At 36.1% G+C, this 20846-nt stretch overlaps 3 protein-coding genes across 3 annotated transcripts; all 3 read left to right on the forward strand.

Annotated features, from left to right (window-relative positions):
• Positions 1–425: 425 nt before the first annotated feature.
• Positions 426–1560, forward strand: LOC122051029. The gene is made up of 3 exons (XM_042611939.1): positions 426–1125; positions 1238–1301; positions 1395–1560. Exons 1-2 carry the CDS (start codon positions 532–534, stop codon positions 1298–1300), a joined length of 657 nt encoding a protein of 218 aa, XP_042467873.1. The 5' UTR covers positions 426–531; the 3' UTR covers position 1301; positions 1395–1560.
• A 1911-nt stretch (positions 1561–3471) lies between these two features.
• LOC122051027 lies at positions 3472–9980 on the forward strand. The gene is made up of 10 exons (XM_042611938.1): positions 3472–3975; positions 4129–4266; positions 6323–6511; positions 8031–8168; positions 8267–8388; positions 8475–8607; positions 8682–8808; positions 8894–8973; positions 9057–9188; positions 9411–9980. The coding sequence occupies exons 1-10, from the start codon at positions 3532–3534 to the stop codon at positions 9657–9659; spliced, it is 1752 nt and encodes a 583-aa protein (XP_042467872.1). The 5' UTR covers positions 3472–3531; the 3' UTR covers positions 9660–9980.
• A 1719-nt stretch (positions 9981–11699) lies between these two features.
• Positions 11700–13197, forward strand: LOC122053510 (NAC domain-containing protein 100-like). The gene is made up of 3 exons (XM_042615566.1): positions 11700–11937; positions 12015–12286; positions 12383–13197. Exons 1-3 carry the CDS (start codon positions 11787–11789, stop codon positions 12896–12898), a joined length of 939 nt encoding a protein of 312 aa, XP_042471500.1. The 5' UTR covers positions 11700–11786; the 3' UTR covers positions 12899–13197.
• Positions 13198–20846: the final 7649 nt, after the last annotated feature.

The raw sequence follows: 20846 nt of genomic DNA on the forward strand, positions 1-20846 counted from the left end.
TGCTCTACTGCAGACCTCGCCGATCCTCTGCGCGGCCCAGCCACGTAGCTACAGTGACCCTTGGTAGCTGTGCGCACCGAGGATGCAGATCTCCTGGAAGTCGATCGCTGGCTGCTGTACTACGTCGCGATATGCCAAGCACATGGCGGCCGGCCCATCTCGAGGTAGAGATGGAGGTGGATCTAGCTGGAGAACTTGCGTCGCTCCTTCTTCTCGCTCTCGCCGGCGGCTTCCTAATCGGAGGTCGTGGTTTACGGTAAATTGCGGAATAGCCCCTGTATTTAAGCGTAACTCCACTAAAAGTAGTAGAACCTCTGCCGGCGATATTGGCAAATATGAGGTGAATACGAATATTTTAAGGGGCAATTAACAAATATCCTCTTGCGTATTCAATATTTAATTTTCGTTCCTATTTTAGAATATTTATAAACCCCGCGAGCGAAGAAACAGAGATAGACCTTGCGAACGTTAGAAATTCCTTGCCTTCACCTAACCCTTCCAAGCCGCCGCTTTGGATGATCGAGGATTTCCATGGCGATTACTCCCCGAGTAAAGGAGTACTTACCTCCGAGCGGATCGAAGCCTCCGCCTGCCCGGAGGCTGCATAACTTCGCCTTCCCCACTCGTAGCTGGGGCGGCCAGCGCCACCTCCGCTGCTCCAACCACCCCTTCTCCCATAGCGTACGCAACGAGGAAGTGGAGGATCCCGCATCCGATCGGATCGGACGAACGGCGGGGATCCGCCTGCCAGCCTCTCCGGGCAAGATCTCGCCGCCATCGACGAAGGCTGGAGGAGAGGAGGCAGCGGAGAGAAGCATTTACCCTTCGGTTCCAACGGTGGCCGAGGCGGCAAGGCCCTGGAATCTGAGGACGCGGAGGGCTGGTTGCAACGCTCCGGCCGAGGATCGCGCTCCTACCTCGGATCCATCTTCTTCCCCTTTGCTAAACGATAAGAGCGCGCCGCGGGAAGCGGCCAAGCGAGGGAGATCAGATGGAGAGGATATGTGGAAATTCTCAATCTCTCTGTCCCGTGAGGAGATTGAACAGGACTACCTGGTGTTTAAAGGAACAAAGCCCCCTCGGCGGCCGAAGAAGAGGCCTAGGATCGTGCAGCAGCATCTCGATGTAAGTTTCCTAATTTTGGTTTTGATTTCTTGCACTTGACCTAGGATTGATCGCTCTTCTGCTATTTGCATATTGATATGTGCCTTATCTGATGCTTGATTTGCCTCTGCAGTATTGTTTCCCAGGTTTATGGTTGTCCGAGATAACTCCTCGATCCTACAAAGTCGACGAATAAGGTTGGTTTTATTTGTCCCCCCCAAAATATCGTTGTTTGCCTTTCTAGAACCATTTACTTATAAGCTGAACTGATTTAATTGATGTTTCTGCAGGGGTTAGAGATCGTTGATGAGGGTTCTAGTTCTTAAAGAAACTTGTAAGAGTTCAGTTAACAATTGTTCCCCAATTTCTGTATCTTGGTTAATTTTGTTTCTTCAAATTTATTGTCATTCTGTAAAAGCTAGAATTCAAATTATTGAAGTTTCCATTTGATCTCGATCGGAAGCGTGTTTATTCACATGATTGAGTTTAGATTTTAGAAACTATTCTATCTGATTAGAAGTATGAGCTTTGGTGGATTGAGTAGTTATATGAATGCACCATTGTCATAAAGTTCTGTGTTTTTATTATCTGATGGGGATTGTCAAACAAAATGCTATGTTTGGAGAAAAATACGCCATGAAAATGGTGATTTGATCGAAGTGATGATATTTCTTCTTCTTAAACAAATGCTATGCAAAACTTTTATAAATTTCTCCATATTCTCTGGTCACTTTTACATATATTGTATTGTCTGCTAATTTAGCATTCCTGCATACATACGAGTTGTATAGCTATAGTTTTGATGCAAATATGACAGAAAGAATGTTGTTTAGCAACATAACTATTTATTGTATCAAAAAGTGTTGATATGCCTGTTTTTTTTCCTTCAAGTTTCTCGTTTCAAATGTCTAGCTTTCTGCAAATTACAGTGGTAATGCATAATTTTGAGTTAATGTTTTCATTTGAAGGAATTGTAAAAGTATTCAATTCTGAAATATGGTTGCAAGAAGGTTGTGTAATTTTTAAAAAGTACATATGTGTCCAATGCTGAAATCATTGTGTTATGACTTAATACTTATGAAAGGAATTAGGTGGGCTCTTAATTGTTGGCATCATTCTATCCAATCATTACGTTATTGTTATTATTACATAATGAATACTTTGCAGGGGTCCCAACTGAATGTGAGAGTTAGTAGGCATTATGAATAATTTACTTTTCATTGGATTACTTTATGATAATGATTCTCTGATATTATAGATCAGATATATATAGATTTGGAGCTCATTTTTTTCTTAGAAAAGGGTAGCTATAGGAGAGTCCTCAAGCACTCAAGTTGAGATAGCTGAATGTGTTCATGGAGTGAGTTCAATTTCTTGTTATAGTTGTAGTTTCAATTTCTTGTTATGGTTGAAGTGAAACTCTCATCATTCAGTAGAACATTATTTTGGGAGTGAAACCAAAGCTCTCTCTCATGCTTGGCTTTGGCTCTGTTGTCTCTCTTTATCAGTTGTTTTAGATAGCTTTGGTTATCATTTCCTGAAAATTTGTTTATGCTAAATATTTTCCTTAGTACCCTTTAGATTTATCATTTCTTTCTCACCATTTGATTTCAGTTTGTTTTTTTTTCAAAAAAAGTCTAGTCAATTCAATTGTCAGCTAACTTAAAAAATGAGTAAAATCTGAGAGGAATGAAACTAATCCATTTGAAACAGTTAGCATGTTGACAATTAAAACATTTGAAAATTTACAGAATTAAAACTTTATATAAATATAAATAAATATATGTCATGATGAGGGTGACTTTCTAAGAATGAATAAAAAAAATATTTAATTTTTAACTTGTAAAAGGGGCTTTAAATACTAGTTATCAGATCCATCCACCAATTAATATGACTTGTCAGATCCAATTTATTACTTCTAACCGTTAACAAGTTTTAAAGGCTTTTTAAAATAATAATAATAATAGTAATAGCAATATATTAAAACATTATTATTTCAATAATTAATCACTTTATAAAATTAGGCATTATAATAATAAATACGATTTTTAACAATTAGATTAGTGCTATATATATCAACAAGACCAAGTGGGACCCGCAAATTTCATCCTAATCCGATAGATTAGTAAAATATATCTGCAATTATATAAAGAATAGGATAAAATAAAGGTTTGGATTTTATTTTAAAAAAATAATCAGATTTTATTTTGTTTTATTTTACAAGGCAGAAATAAGCTCATAATCCCTGCCCGTTCCCTTCGCACGCGGTCTACGGCGCCCGCCTCCAATTAGAAGGGCCCGGTCGAAGAGGAAGCGGAGGGCCCCACTTTTCTTTTCCTCTTTTCTCTGTCTCTCTTCCTCTTGCTATATATAAACAACCTCAGGCCCATCGGCCATCGCCCATTTTTCCGTTGGAGCTCTCTGCCCATGGAAGACACCCTCGATTCCTCGCTCCTCCTTCACGACGGAGGCGGCGCCGCCGCCAGCCACGGATGGCAGAAAGTCACTTACTCCAAGCGCAAGCGCAAGCCTCAACCCCAGGCCGACCCCGATCGCCCCAGCCTCGCCAACGGTCTCCCCGATCGCTCCCACGTCTTTGACTCCGTCGAGCAGAAGGCCCGCGAGCGGCGTCACGCCATCGAGGCCGCGGCGGCCGCTGCCGAGGCCGTTGATTTGCCCAGATCGAGGCCTGCGCTGGCCTCCTCGGACGAAGACGACGATGACGAAGGAGCCGCCAAATCCCAGGAGAACAGTGCGCCGGCGCCGAAGAAGGAGAAGCCGAAGAAGGTTAAGAAGCCTAAGGTCACGGTCGATGAGGCTGCCGCCAAGATCGATGCCACCGATCTTGCTACGTTTCTCGCCGAGATTTCGGTGAGAACTAGATCTATGCAAATTTTGGAATCTTGATAATTTTTGATGGTCTGTTTTCTTTTAAACAAATTAACTAAAGGTCGAATCTTTATTATGTTTTGGAAAGGAGGAAAGTAAAAAAAAAAATCCTTTTGACCTTCTTTATCTTTTCAGACAACTTACGAATCGCAGCAGGATATTCAACTGATGAGATTTGCGGATTTTTTCGCACGGTCATTTGCTTCTGTTAATGCATCGCAATTCCCTTGGTTCAAGATCTTCAAAGAATCACCTGTGGACAAAATCATTGATGTAAGTTTGTTCTGCCACCTATCAATTTTCCTTTTCAGCTATCCTATCAATCCGTACAAAAGATTTGTTTGGTGTTCTGGTAATTGGTTTTGTTTTATTTAGATGGAAAACCAGAATATTTTGGTTTATATTATGGTCAGGACAATTCATTACCTGACACACATTTCCAGAAAATAGAGAATGCCATTTGCTTGGTTCACATTCTCAAATTCTGTTGCTGATGATCACATGCAATGACTGACTTTGTTCTGCACTTTCTAGGTGCTATTAGAAAAGAACACTGATTGACTGACTTTACAATTCTTGAAATGGAACTTTAAAGCTTCCATTGTTTTGCGGTTTTGTTGCAGTTTTACTTGCTTCATGATTAATTTCTCCTAAATAGACTTGTATCTATTATTGTGATCGGTAATGCATGAATTTATCTACGGGGATCTGTGTATGCAATTATCATATCAACAAATACTCTTAACAGTATTGAAAATTTGTTAATTTTTATCTTGACATTGTTTTTATAAAACTTGAGAAGTTTATTTTTATATGAACCTCCCACAAGTAGGATGCACAGGTATTTAAGGGAGAAAAACCTTTTCCCAGGAACCTATTTATTTTTGTTTAAATAAAAGAGAACCACCAGAGCCAAATCTCTAACTAATCAACTCTGACCTTCCAATCTGTTCTTCCCTTATTTTATACCCTAAGTGGCTTTTGTGCAAACCCATGTCTGTTTTCTATCACTAACTTTAATGAGTTGGTTGGCTCTTATTTCCTGTTCTCAAGATTGATACGCAGGAAAATGTAAAACTAGATGCAGAAAGTATCTTAGGCATTAAATTTGATACACTTGTCAAAGGTCAGATCCAACTGGTTGAATTTTTAAGCATCATTCTAACTCATTAGACCAAAATATGTAAATTGATTCTTTTCATAGTAGCTTCATCTTTTGGGAGATTTGATTATTGGCTATAAATTGAAATCATTAAGATTAAAGATTGAGATCTGTTTTCTTAATTATTTCCCCTGCAATTCCCTTGGTCACTGTCCTATTGCTTCTACTATTGTTTTTAGTCTATTAGGAAGGCTTATTAATGGTAACTTAACTATTCAGTTCGTATCCAAATTGACCACGAAGTGGTTGTAAAACCATAGCCAGACTTGTGATATCATAGGTAAACTTGATCTTTTTTTTACCAGCTTCCTTTTCCAATTAGTCATCATTCAGCAAACCTCTAGCACGACTCAATCCAAAGCTAATTTTATAGGAAATACATAAAGCTTAGATCTTAGTGGCTTTGCATCATGATGTGCCACATTTATCAATTTTTTTCTTACCAGGTTATATCCTTTTCCAGTAAGTTATCATTCAGTCAAATGGTACAACTTAGATCAAAAACTTATTTGTAGGCAATATGTGAGGCTTAGACATTAGTGGCTCCACATCATGATGTCCCATTTCTCCTGCCTCATTTATCAATAGAATTTTCCAATGTTTCCTTCAAGCCTACAATTAGGTTCAATTTGATAAACATTGTTACAACATTGTCCGAAGGGAGAACTAATCCTATCAATTTGAAAGGATGCAGCACAGCAATGTTTACATGTCTTTGGTTGGAGAACCATCAAATTTTGAGGCCAGCTTGTTGCATTTTGTTTTTTAAATGATAATGAATGCGGTTGAAAGCCTCACAAAAGTATATGCTATTCCCAAATTATTTGATAATTCAAACATGGGACTAGAATCTATAAACAATATTTCTTATTCTGTGCTTATAACCCAGTTTGATCTCCTTTCTATTCCATTTCTGACTCATCTTCCTTTTTCTCTATTCTTGTCTTGGTAATGATGGCATAGTCTTAGTGTAAACTCCATTTTCATTAGATCTTTTATTTTATTTTTGTGTTGGTACGTTAAAGCCTATGGATGAGATATTATCCTGCCTGATACTTTTTTTCGAACTGTCTTCAAATGTTAGTATTTGATCATGATGTTTTGCCATTATAATTCATAACTTTTCAGTAAGTTGACATCTAATTTAATTCCATTACTTTGGCACAGGTTCCTTTAAGCCATATACCTGAATCTGTTTACAAGATTTCAGTTGATTGGCTTGCACTGAAATCCCCTGAAGCTTTGACTGATTTTGTTTTATGGTGCCTTGATGGCATCCTTTCTGACTTGGCGAGTCAGCTACCTGCAGTTAAGGGCTCAAAAAAATCTGTTCAGCCAACTACACCAAAGGCTCTGGTAATATTCAGCTACATTTTTCCTTCTCCTTTCCTCTTGTTCCATACATATGCTGGCAGAACATGGATTTATGTGATGCTCCACAAAATAGATGATCCATGAGTACACTACTTATTTATGAACTAACCAGCTTATGCCCCACCTACATGGATTGCCAATCTCATTAAATGAGTTTCTAAGTGTGACTATTATATGTAATCAACTTTGGATTTGGTCTCTCAGCCAGAGCACCAATTTTCTATATGAGAGCTAAGGGGGTAGGTAGTAAAGCTGGTCATCATATTGAGAGATGATCAAATTCTTGGCGTGTACTTATCTCACGCTAAGAAAAATTGTGAGCTTTGTCTGCTAGGATGCTTGAGAAGAGTCACATCATAATTGAAGTTACTTGAATATATAGTAGTAAATACATGGATTGTTTTGGTTGAGGCAAAAAATGAGTACAGATACTATATCTTTATATGAATGATCGTTTTCAGTGATTTGATGTTGTACTTCATTAGTCATGTTGCCTACATCTAACTTAACAATGTTGCCTGACATATTTTTCGTTGACAATAAAATAAAGTGTCATTTTACCAAGATTTTTCATAATCCTATAATATTTTCTAATAATAATATTAATGTGACTTATAACTTTGTTTGGTAGTTTGGTGTTTGGCTGGTCATTAAGGGACAAAAATTTTGTATAGATTTTATGACAACTATTTTGTTCTTACTGATAAAAGTTTCTTAATGGGAAGGGAATGCAATCTGAATATTTCGGCTATCAGAACATGTGATTCTCTTGCAGCATCTTACTTAAGGATGTGGTTATTAGAACTATCTTGTTGTATAATTGTGTAGTATTCTTGCTTTTGTTGAGCAGATTGCACCTCTCTCATGTGTTTCTTTATTTCCTTCTTAAATGTGTATATTTTTCTGATATCTACATCCAAAAATATTCGAATGCTATCAAATATATAAAACATGTCCTAGAAAAAATAATTAAAATATTGATAATTGATTGAATTGAAAGCCAATTTATACATGTTAAAAAATTAAAGGAGGAAATTGTTAGTTTGAATCGTTTTATTCCTATTTCCATACTAAGAACTCTCTAATGGCATATATGCAAGATTTTAAGTTTGACAATGGTATATTTCAAAACTAAAATTTGGGGTGGTGAATATGGAAACATAGTGTTTGTTTGTAGGGACATATATGCAAGTTTGCCTTCGGAGTTTACATAGTTTTAATTAGCAACTGGTATGGAGAATCATGATTCTGTATCTTTTATGCACTAGCTTTTAACAGTAAGGCATAATAGTTTTTGTTCAATCATGAGATAAAAGTAAAACTGCATACCATACTGGGAGTGTTAATTGCCACTTGCATTTAACTTTCCTGATTTTTTTCCAGAGTCTTCACCTGAATTGTATATTTTTATATGTTGCTATTGTGACTTCGACTGAATTCTTGCAATGGCCATAATGTTATAGCTTTAATTAAACATTATGATGTGCAATGAAACCTGCAGGCTGCTATATTTGTTGTGCTAGCAATGACCTTGAGACGGAAGCCTGAAATACTTATAAATCTTTTGCCCAAACTAAGAGACGATCCAGCATATCAAGGACAAGAAAAACTACCCATTGTCATCTGGATCACTGCCCAGGTAAGTTGTTAGCTCCAGGATTGCTTGCTCATCTAAGAGGAAGCTACCATCCACCACGACCACTGCAGTTAAGCTGAGGATATGTCTTCTTGTGATAGGCTTCTCAAGGAGATCTGATTGTCGGCATGTACATCTGGTCGCATTTCCTATTTCCTGTAGTTTGTGGAAAATCAAATGTGAACCCACAGTCTAGGGACTTGGTGCTGCAATTGCTCGAAAGGTGTGCCATGAGGCAATGCTGATGCTCTTATCCTTTTGTTTCTATTTATTGCTTTAGTCAAAAGCTACTTTCTGGCTTTATTTCAGGATTCTCTCTGGACCGAAAGCTCGAACTATTCTGTTAAATGGTGCTGTTCGGAAGGGGGAACGCATAGTACCACCTGCTGTACTTGATCTACTCATGCGGGCGACTTTTCCTGCTTCTACAGCTCGAGTCAAGGTTAGCCTATTTCCATGGAAGATCTCCATATAGCATAAAATTTTACGATGAGTTCCTAATATATCTTTCTGCAGGCAACTGAAAGATTTGAGACGTTTTATCCTACTCTAAAAGAGTTGGCTCTTACTGGTTCTGGTACCAAAACCACAAAGCAAGCATCACAACAGCTTTTGCCTTTTGCCATCCAAGCGATTCAAGAAAGTATAATTGAGATGTTGCATTATTATGTGTCCTAGGCTGATGTTTTCATAGTATGACTGTACTTTAACATGGAACTTATATACAGATAATTCCGAGCTAACAAAGGAAGCGGTCGATTTATTCATCTGGTGTTTGACGCAGAATGCTGAGTGCTATAAACAGTGGGTGAGTTGTTATTCAAACGTGCTATTTATAGCTTTTATTATTTTGTAAACCTTTCTAACTGCTTTAACTGTTGTATCATGAAGGAGAAACTCTATTTAGAGAATGTTGATGCGACAATTATTGTTCTTCGGAAACTCTCCACTGAGTGGCGAAATTACTCAGCCAAAATTTCCCTTGACACTCTCAAAGTAACACTTAAGCATTTGAGGGCTAAAGTAAGTGTAGCTACTATCAAATATTTCTAATTTTCTTGTCCAAATTCAGTCATTAGAAGCTCACGGCTTTTGGATTTCCATCCTTGGCGTCTATCGTGTGCATGATATGATAAATTTACTTGTTTGTTGCACTTGTATCTAGATGTGGTCAGGTTTAGTTGCACAGTGTTTTTGAAAATTTAGTTGCTGATCATAATCTTTTTCTTATTTTCTCTATCAAAGAATGAAGATGCCCTGTCAAGAAACACAGACCCCAGCCAAGTAGCATCCATCAAAGAAGCTGACAAGTACTGCAAGACAATTTTGATGAAGTTAACACGTAATTTTAGCTGCATGAAGGGTAGTGTTTTGGTGCTTGTGCTGGGAATTGGACTCTTTTTCACTCTTTCACCGAATGCCGAGTTAATTAACTGGGAGAACATCAATTGGGAGAAATTTCAGGTGTTGTTCAGTTCTCTCCAATCCTCTTAGAACAACTTGGAGTTTAACCAAATTTTACCAACAAAGGAGATAGGTCAAGAAAGGATATGATGGCGCTAAATTCAAAGATAATAATAAGTTTGGTTTTTCACCTCGGCTAGATAACTATCTGAAATTGCTCTGGTGTTCGTCGTTGCAGCAAGCTGCTCCTACTGTTATCTGCTTTCCATTAGTTTTATAGAGACTAAAGTTTGTGTATCTTTTCTTTTTGAACTAAACACTAAGCATGAAACTTTGTTTTGTTAATCATGCTTTTGCCTGATGCTAAGAGTATGCTTTGCCTGTCCTGAATGTTTTAAATTGATAGTCTGAGTTTGCGGATTGATTTAATTATCTGGCAGAAGCTCATCTCACAATTGCATTAGGAGGCAGCCGCTCATCACCATGTCCCACTGAGAAGATTTCAATAGACCTTTTATTAAAATCTTATTGATGATCCATTTCTCAAAAATAATAATATTCTAAAATAGCTCTCATATGATTTTCTTATCAAAATGATATGATTTACTCATCACCGTGTGCCACAGAGAAGATTTTATATACCTTTTATTAAAATCTTTCAAAAATAATAAACTTCTAAAACAAAACTCTCTTATGATTTTCTTATCAAAATGATATGATTAAAACCATCAAGTATAATCAAGAAACTCGCTTTTACTAAATTATTAGCATAACTTGTAATAATGAGCAAATTTTTTCTCATTAAAAGAAAAAATCATCCATAGAGAGTGAGGTTTTTTCGTTTTTGTTTTTTTATTATCAGGTATTCAGATCTTACAATCAGATTAATTTTAGAATAGAGGATCCAATTTCACATTCCGTCCATCTAGTAAATTCAAGAAACACGACCTTAGGTGAGAATTGACTTGGGAAATACATCTATCTCTTACCACCATATTAAATCTTAGGATATTATTTCTTGAGAATTGACTATCTAATTGAGTCAATCATTAAATGATTATATCTATTGACTATATCTTTAAGTACTATCATCTTAATAATTAAGTTTTAATTTAGATTTATACTATTTTGAAATATAATTTTTATAATAAAAATAATATAAAATCATGTTAGGAGGATTTTTTAAAACTTTTTTTAAAGTAAAAAAATCTATACTATTCTAGTGTAAAAATATGAATTAGATTGGTCGAGCAGAGCAGGCTAGCCACTTGCAAGCCCAAACTGAACAATTCGTTGGATGCTAAATCCATTGACCTCTCGGTCCGACTGGTCAACCTGACTTAGCCAAATCACATCCGATCAAATCACATTGATGTTTGAAATCATCTTGTGTTTGCTATTATTGCTCGAGGTGAGACTTTTCGTGAGCAAAGTTAATACCCATGATAATTCTACTAATACGATGATAAGTTACTCTCTGTAGTTAATTAAGTTGAGCATCGCTTGGATTAGTTGATGTTTATACTAGAAATTGTGATGAAAAAAATAATAAAGCTTAAGGTTTATAAAATATATATGTTTCTTGTTTTGTGTTGATTACTTGTTTAATTTTCAATATATATAAATATATATATATTTTCTTAAATCCCACAAGTTAAGTAGAGCATCACCAAGGCAAAAAGTTAAAGATTAATAGCTGTGTCCCAATGTGCTAAGAGCAAGGATGCCACTCCATTAAATTCCTACATCAATTCTCAACAAAACATGATCACAGTAGAGAAATGCACACATGATATATATCATACTAGAAAGCAAAGTCCTGCTCATTCTCCCTAACATTTATACATGTGGTTGGTTGAAATGGTTAGGGTTGGCAGGAAAGAAGCAAATAACTTAATCACACAGTACACCAAGTGATCACTCTCACACCTCTCCAATTAATTACACACCCCAACAAGGCCTCCAACTATCTCATGTCAATATCATACTGCATGCCTTAATTGTAGATTTCATCAACCCAAACTTGTCATCAAATTCAACCTCACCATCTTTTTCCCAAAGTTGTTAGGATTTAGCAGCATTCACTCTCCATATATGCTCGCTAGCTTCCTTGCCATGACTAAAACCCTAATTAAGTTCTCATGCATGAATGCATGCTAGCTCTTGATCTCACGATCACTCATTAATTAGTACTCTCAGTTCAGCAAGGTGGGTGCAATGGAGGATCTTCCTCCGGGGTTTCGATTCCACCCGACCGACGAAGAACTCATCACCTACTATCTAATAAGGAAGGTGACTGAGTTCGGCTTCATCACGCGAGCCATTGCCGATGTCGATCTCAACAAATCCGAGCCTTGGGACTTGCCAGGCACGTATATACTAAGCATGTTGTATATTCTTCTGATGACAAAATTACTTACTTGCATGGAGTTATATATCATGTAGGGAAGGCAAGCATGGGAGTGAAAGAGTGGTATTTCTTCAGCATCAAGGACCGAAAGTACCCGACCGGATTCCGAACCAACCGAGCCACCGCGGCCGGCTACTGGAAGACCACAGGCAAAGACAAGGAGATCTACCAAAACGGAGGCACCCTAGTGGGCATGAAGAAAACTCTAGTGTTTTACAAGGGGAGGGCTCCCAAGGGCGAGAAGACAAGTTGGGTGATGCATGAGTACAGACTCCAAACCAATTTGCCCTTGTACAGACCAATGAAGGTACATAACCCTAACCTAATCAATGGAACAGTAGTCCTGCACTTGTTTGATGTCAATTTAAAGACACTTGTAGTCCTCTGGCCTATTATTGAACAGGAGGAGTGGGTCGTGTGTAGGGTTTTCAAGAAGAACAACATGGCGAAGAATCCACAGCCAGACTCCCCGGCATTGCTCGGCTCTCCCTACAGTAGTGCCATGTCGATAAACGAGCTCGGAGAAGTCGATGTCTCAGTCTTGCAGGACCTGGTCAGCTCGTCGAGCTCCAACCCTACTGTGCAATTGCAAACGGGTTATGACCCGAACGTGCACAACAAAGTGGACGTGAACGCGTACTTGAGCTGGGTCATGGCTAGCCAGGCCAATGGTGGACTGCAGCCTTCACTTCCATGGGGAGCAACAGGGCTGGAGTTCACCCCAAACCCTGCAATTGTATCAGCATTAGCACCGCAACCGGAAGCCGATTTGAACTCTTTCGCGGCGCAAGGCGACGGTCTACTCGGAAACAGCTTGAGGTTGAGCTTCCCTGGTGTTGCTTCATCAGGAGGTTTGGATTGCGCACAGCAACAGCAAGTGCAGTTAGTGAACCAGGAAACACTTTGGAGAGCACATTAATTACTGCTATATATGAAGTATAAGAAAGTAAATGTGGGAATATGTTCTTGATAGTTTATATATAGCCAAAATTTGTGGGGGAAAAAACAAGTCTTATACGTTCTAGGCCTGTATCTGTATGCTTTTAACTATAAGGTAAACATCTCTGTAAGGTGAGTTATTATAGATTGATCATATGTGAATGTAGTGAGAGAGGAAATGAATTGATGCAGTCAAAAGTTGAAGGAAGATCAGTAACCACAATGTGCTATTCCCTAGTAATTAAATGTATTAATAATGCAGTACGAAAACAAAAACAATGTCTAGCTCTGTGTTTTTTTAATGGAGAATTGCAATTGAATGCACACGATGGTTATGGATCCGATGCATATGTAGTTCTGATCTCTTCTGTTTTTTTTTCTAAGAAACAAAGGGAGTGGGAATTTAAAAGGACAGGGTGGTGTTACAGTATCATGTTCTCTGAAAAAATAATTAATGATACACGTGGAAGGTATAAATTATGAATTTGGTTGGCTTCTCACGTGAAACTACACGTGAAAGGTATTAATTATATATATTTTTGGGGGGAAAATTAAAAAGCAATTTTTTTTATTGAAATTCTTGAAAGAAGGTTCTTTTTATATAATGGCAAGGAAAAAAATAAAAGAGATGTATTGATAAGGAAAAATAAAAAAGATGTATTGAAAATGAAAAAAGTCTGCACGTTGATAAAGAAATCGAGCTTATAAATAGGTTTTTACATGGTAACTTTTCAAATTTTATCTCCTATATAGTAGAATTAATGTATAAGAATCAAATAGTTAGATATTTAAAGATTCGGACAAATTAAGAATGACTAACACCCAAAGACTTGGACAAAGTAAGAATGACTAAAATTTTCAATAAATAAAATATTTTAAATCTTAACACTCTCTCTTAAAATGAAATATATATGAAGAAGTCAGTTTAAAAGAAAAGTAGCAGTGCATGAACAAACTCCAAGTAGACCACGCAACTTTTACAAATGTAGCCAACTTGAGTAGCTTGGTCTGTATATTTGCTGCAACTTGATCTTCACTTCGACAATAAACCAGTTTGATTGTTCCATCATTGTTAAAATCTCTTAAAAAATAATACTTCACATCAATATGTTTGCTTCTGTCATGTAGCACAAGAGTTTTAGAGAGTTTGATTGTTGAGTTGTTGTCACAAAAAACTGTAGTAGCTTCAACTTGTTTGAACTGAAGCTCTTCAAGAATTTTTCTCAATCAGATAGCTTGACAAGCACAAGTTATTGCAACAATAAATTCAGCTTCCGTAGTTGACAAGGAGACAATTGGTTGCTTCTTAGAAGCTAAGACCATGATACGACCCTTGTGCCCAACATAAAAACATAGCTTGAAGTGCTTCTTCTATCATCTTGATCTCCTACATAATCACTATCAGTAAATCTGAATAACTCTAACTTTTCACCCTTCTTGAAGAATAGCCCAAAATCTTTAGTTTCTTGTAAGTAACGAAGGATTCTCTTGGCAGCTAACAAATGTATTTCTGTTGGATTTTTCATATATCTGCTTATTAAACTCACATAATACATTATGTCTGGCCATGTCGCAGTTAAATACATTAAACTACCAACAATTTATTTGTAAATTGTACTGTCCACCTTCTTCCCTTCATGATCTTTGTTTAGTTTCAAGCCAAACTCAATTGCAGTGCTTACAAGATTGCAATCCTTCATTTGAAACCTATCTAAAATTTCTCGCACATACTTCTTTTGAGAAATAAAGATTCCATTAGTTGATTGCACTACTTCTATAATGCATCATACCAAGATTAGACATTTCAAATTCAACCATCATAGATTTTTTGAATTCTTTAAACATGATATCATCAGTTCCAATAAATATAAGATCATTTACATATAAGCAGACAATGAGCAATTTCCCTTTTTCTCCAATTTTAACAAAAAGTGTGTATTCATATAGAGATTTGTGAAAGCCTTCTTTAAGAAAATATGCCTCAATGCGACTATACCAAGCTTGTGGAGCTTATTTTAATCCATAAAGGACTTTCTTTAATCTATATACTTTATGCTCATTTCCGATCTTAATATGACCAAGGGGTTGTTCAACAAATACTTGTTCCTCCAAGTTTCCATGCAAGAACGTCGATTTGACATCTAGCTGGTAAATAGCCCATGAGTTCTGTGCCGCTAATGCGATCACCAATTTGATTGTGTCATGTCTTGCAACGGGAGCAAAAACTTCTGTATAATCGATTCCATATTTTTGCTTATATCCCTTAGCTACTAAACGCGCCTTATACTTGTCGACTTCACCATTTTCTTTTAGCTTTGTTTTGAAGACCCGCTTTACACCAATGGTTTTGTGCCCTTTTGGAAGATCAGTCAACTCCCAAGTATCATTTCTTTCAATGACTTCAATTTCATCATTCATCGCCTTACACCATTTTGCATCTTTGACGACATTTTTAAAAGTTGTAGGATCACAATATGAAAATAAGGCAAAATGAGTGATTAGATCTTCAATTTCTGTTAGCTCATATGTCTTCCATCCATGCAGGCCTTTTTCAAATCCAACGAAGAGATTGAATTGTTGTATCAGTAGCTTCTGCTGTTGTTGGTAAAATTTCAATAGCTGTTGGCAAAATTTCAACAGCTGTTGAACTATCTTCTGATGAATTTTCAGGCGTAGAGACTGCTGATGTTGGCTTTCTTTTAGAATCATTGTCAATAAGAGTTTGAGTAGGTTACTGCATATTCCAATCCCAATAGTTTCCTCATCAAAGACAACATCTCGGCTAGTCACAATCTTCTTGGTTTGTCAATTAAATAATTTATATGCTTTGGATATTTTCAGGCGTAGAGACGACTGATGCTGGCTTTCTTTCAAAATTATTGTCAAAAAGAGCTTGAGTAGGTTGTTGTATATTCCAATCCCAATAGTTTTCCTCATCAAAGACAACATCTCGGCTAGTCACAATCTTCTTGGTTTGTGGATTAAATAATTTATATGCTTTGGATACTTCACTAACACCAAGAAAGATACATCCCCCCCCACCTTATCATCAAGTTTCTTCCTTTTCTCATCCGGTATATGTGCATAAGCAATGCAGCCAAAAGTTTTAAAATGATCTACGGCTGGTTTCCTTCCACTCCAAGCTTCCTCTGGTGTCATATTGGAATAGAAAGTGTAGGACTTCTGTTCAAGATATGAATACTCCAATTTACTGCTTCAGGCCAAAAAGTTTTTGGAATTCTCCCTTCTGTCAACAAGCTTCCCACTATATTGAGGATAGTTTTGTTTTTCCTCTCTGATATACCATTTTATTGGGGGTGTAAAAGCAGTTGTCAACTCTCTTCAAATGCCATGAACTTCACAAAAAACTTCAAATTTGTTTAAGCAATATTCTCCACCACAATCTGTTTGGAGGGTCTTAATGGTGTTTCCTGTTTTATTTTCTACACGAGTCTTGAAGCTTTGAAATGCACAAAATGCTTCTGATTTTTCTTGTAAAAAAATAAACCCAAGTTTTTCAAGTATAATCATCAATGAAGGTAATTAAATATCTTTTACCTCCATTAGAACATGGTATTATCAGGCCGCATATATCAGAATGAATTAGCTCCAAAACATCTTTTGCTTGTCATGACTTCCCTTGAGGAAATTGAGAACGATGTTGTTTGCCAACAACACATTCTTCACAAACTTAAGAAGGAATACTAATTTGAGGAAGACTTGTCATCATATTTTTCCGCTGGAGGATCTTCAATCCGCCAAAACTCAAGTGATTATAATGAAAATGCCACAACCAAGAAGGGTCTTTTACTTCAGCCACCAAACAAGATTGCACACTTATAATCTTCAATGGAAACAACCTGTTTGAGTTCATTAGTACAACAACAATGGTTCCTCTAGTGAGATCATAAATCTCACAAACACCCTTTTGAATAGTGATTACATAAACCTTTTCTTGTAATTGACCAGCACTTAACAGATTACTTTTTAAGTTAGGAATGTAAACGACATTAGAAATTGTTTTTACAGAACCATTCTTGGTTCTTTTCAGAATGAAAGACTTCATTTAAATAAGAAAAATAAAACTTACTTCCACACATGTGGTTACTGCAGCCCGTATTCACATACCAAACATCAGACTCAGGTTCCTGATTAGCTTGAACAGTCATTAACAAAGTTTCCACTTCTTGCTTTTTGGCAAAATTCATTTGCGCTTCCTTTTCTTTGTCTTCAGGTAGATTAGTATAACATTCAGAATGATAGTGTCCAAATTTATGACATCTAAAATACTCTACCTTTGATTTGTAAAAATGTTGATCTTGTCGAAAATGACCATCATTGGCTTCGAAATACCTGTTGTTACCTCGATCTCCCCTTCCTCTACCTCTACCTCTACCCCTTCCTTTAGAGTTTGAGAAATGAGTAGAGATAGAAGCCTTTAAAGCTCGCTCCTCTGAAGTTGAACTTCGGTTCCTCTTCTGTTCATAGACCAGCAAGGAGCTTTGTAGTTCATCAAGAGAAAATGCATCTGTCTTTAGATTCTTCAATGGAACACACAACATAATCAAACTTTGGTGTCAAGGAACGCAATATCTTCTCCACAATGGTGAAATCTCCCATCTTCTCACCATGAAATCATATTTTGTTGTTGATCTCCATAGTCCTGGCACAGTAACTAGTGACAGATTCTCCATCCTTCATTTGTAGAGTCTCAAAATCTCTTCTCAAAGCTTGAAGTTGTGCACGCTTCACTCTAACAGAGCCTTGATATTTTTTCTTCATGGAATCCCAAATATCTTTGGAAGTTTTTTATTGCTAATAATTGTTTCCAAGATGTGACGATCAATTGCTTGGAAAAGGTAATTTTTTGCCTTCAAGTCTTTGAGGTTTCTCCCTTCCAAATCTATTTCTGGACATCAGTCAAGACTGCATCTGTTGTTGGTGCTTGAATTTCAGATTCAACGATTGACCAATATTCTTTTGATCTTAGAAAATTCTCCATCAGCATACTCCAATGGTCATAGTGGCCATCAAAACGTGAATGGCAGGTTGCATAAAATTGTTGTCAGATGTCATTGAGTCATGTTGCTGCAAGATGAAAGCTGTTGCTTCTTTTTGACTCTGATACCACTGATACAATGGCAAGGAAAAAAAGCAAAAGAGATGTATTGGCAAGGAAAAGCAAAAGAGATGTATTGGAAATGGAAAAGCTCTGCACGTTGATGAAGAAATCGAGCCTATAAATAGGCTTTACATAGGAACTTTTCAAACTCTATCTCCTATATAGTAGGATCAATAGATAAGAATCAAATAGCTAGATATCTAAAGACTCGGACAAATTAAGAATGACTAACACCTAAAGACTTGGACAAACTAAGAATGGCTTAAACTTTCAATAAATAAAACATTTTAAATCTTAACACTTTTGGTAATCGACAACTAATCAAAGTTTTCGAGTTATATTTTAATGTTTCATAAATATGTTAGTTGATTGAACTGTCAAAAATAGTTGATTAATATGTTAAGGTTGATTGAAAGAAAATTTAATAGGTTAAAGTTGTCTAGATACTCGATAATATATGAGAAGTCTAAGTGGGTCATGGTTGACCGAACACTTGGCGGTCAGAAGTACAACATGGAGTTGGTACTAAATGGAAAGTTCTAGTGGATCACAATTGACTGGACACTTGATTATCGAAAATCCAATAAGGAGTTGACAAATGGAAAGTCCAAATGGGTCATGAGTGACTGGACACTTGGCTATCGGAATTACAACATAGAGTTGGCACAAGAAGAAAGTCCAAGTGAATAATGGTTGACTGGATAATTGACGGTTATAAATCAAACAAGGAGTTGGAATGAGGCGTTAAGTCCTAATAGGTCAAGAATATTCAGTGGATGTCAAATAACCATGAAGTCTCAGCAGATCAAGATTGATCAGATGCTAGGCAATAAAGAATTCTCAGTAAGTCAAGGTTGACCATATGCTAGGCAACGAAAAGTCTCAGCATGTCAAGATTAATAGGATATTGAGCAAAGGAAGCTTTGGTAGGTTGAAGTCAATTGGATACTGGAAGAGATAAGAATTCGACTTTGATAAAACTAAAATAGAAGTATTAGTCGATTGATAAGGTGCATTGATTGATTGATGGATGTAAAACTTCAAAAATATGATTGTTATAGTGTTGCATAGTAATTGTGAATAATATTTTACTATAGTATAGCTGACTGATGGACACTGTAGTAGTGTACAAAAGCTTCAAAACTCGAATGATTATGCTCAGTCAAATGATAAAGTATTAGTTGACTAATGCCATTGTTCAAGTAAACAGAGAATTCAAAACTTGACTAGTTAGGCAACAATCGACGGATGGTATTAGACAATCGATTGATGTTGAGATGGATAGGGCGATTGAGTTGACAGGTCAAAACAACATTCTAATATATAGTAGATCAATCGACTAATGAGTAAGATCAGTCGAATAATAGGTGAAAATTAGTCTGACATCAACACTATAACAAACTAACAAAGGGTTTTGAGGAAGATCAAAGATGTTAGTTCTTGAGAAGTTGGAGACAAAGTACTACTACTTTTCCTACTATCAAAAGACAATCCAAAGGGATAAAGAAGCATCTAAAGTAAAATTTCCATTTGTAAAGTTTGTTTTACTTTAATTTCATTTGTATTTTTGTATGTAGTTATATTGCTTGTGTGTGTTGCAAGAACAACTTAGAAGAGATTTCTCCACCTCCGGAAGTTATCTAAGGAGAAGGATAGTGGTGGTAGTATGTTAGTACTAGGCCTTAGATATAGTTATCTTGGGAGATGGTGAACCAAGTAAAACCAATAATATTATACATGTGGTATCAAGTTTGATTCAAAATTTTCACTGTGTATTCAAATGATGAACATGTAATTAAGACGAAGCGATCAAAGTAAGGCCATTCTAACTCGCACCAATTGTAACATGTTTCTTTTTTATTTATCATAAAAATATTACTACACTAGTTTCACTCCATTTTTATTTTTGAAAATATCTTTATTTTCAATATTATTGAAGCAACTACCGATTATAACTACTACAACATAAAAAAAATAATTTAAATATAGTTACAACAACTATGAACGGTAACTACTATAGTTAATATTGATCGGATATAACAATTACGATTCATAAATGCTAAAATATAATATTTACTAGTATGGATAAAAAATAAAGTATATATATGTTAAACAACTATAATTTATAGGAAATATAATATAGTATTATTAGTGTCTACTAAAATTAAAATGTTCATATTGTATAACTATGCTTATAAAAATAAAGATATTTTTAAGAAAAAAATGAAATAAAGTGCAATGAAACGCTTCTTCCATAATAAATAAAGAGGACTATTTTTAACTATTCTAAAAAAAAAGAAGGCCTTTTTAAAATTTGCTTATATATTTTCATTTATGTAGTTTTCAAGATCCTTCTTGATCATATTTGCTTAATGGAGCCTAAGTATTGATTCTGGTCAATGGATTGAATGATATTTACATTAATGTTTGATAAACAAAGATATATATACATGTGTGTTAATTAGGTAACTAAATATTAGCCGATGTCATTCTTCATAACTTAACACTCTAACATGTTGAGTAAATTTGATATTAGCTTTTTTTAATAAAATAACATGTAGTAAATGGGCAAATGGGGCGTCCCATTTTAATTTTTTGTGACGCCCCATCCCTTGTAAACTACCCTTTGACATATATTGTATGCTTTTGACACACACTCCTATCTATATTTTCATTTAAATCGGATCACAGTGTCGTTAGACAGGATGAAACGATCAGAGGGATGAATAACTTTGCAAGTGAAATTTAACTTTTCTCTTGCTAACTAACGTAGCAAGGACACACTATGAGTTAAAATAAAATAACA

This window comes from Zingiber officinale, chromosome 3A (genome assembly GCF_018446385.1).
Source record: "Zingiber officinale cultivar Zhangliang chromosome 3A, Zo_v1.1, whole genome shotgun sequence".
Taxonomy (NCBI): domain Eukaryota; kingdom Viridiplantae; phylum Streptophyta; class Magnoliopsida; order Zingiberales; family Zingiberaceae; genus Zingiber; species Zingiber officinale.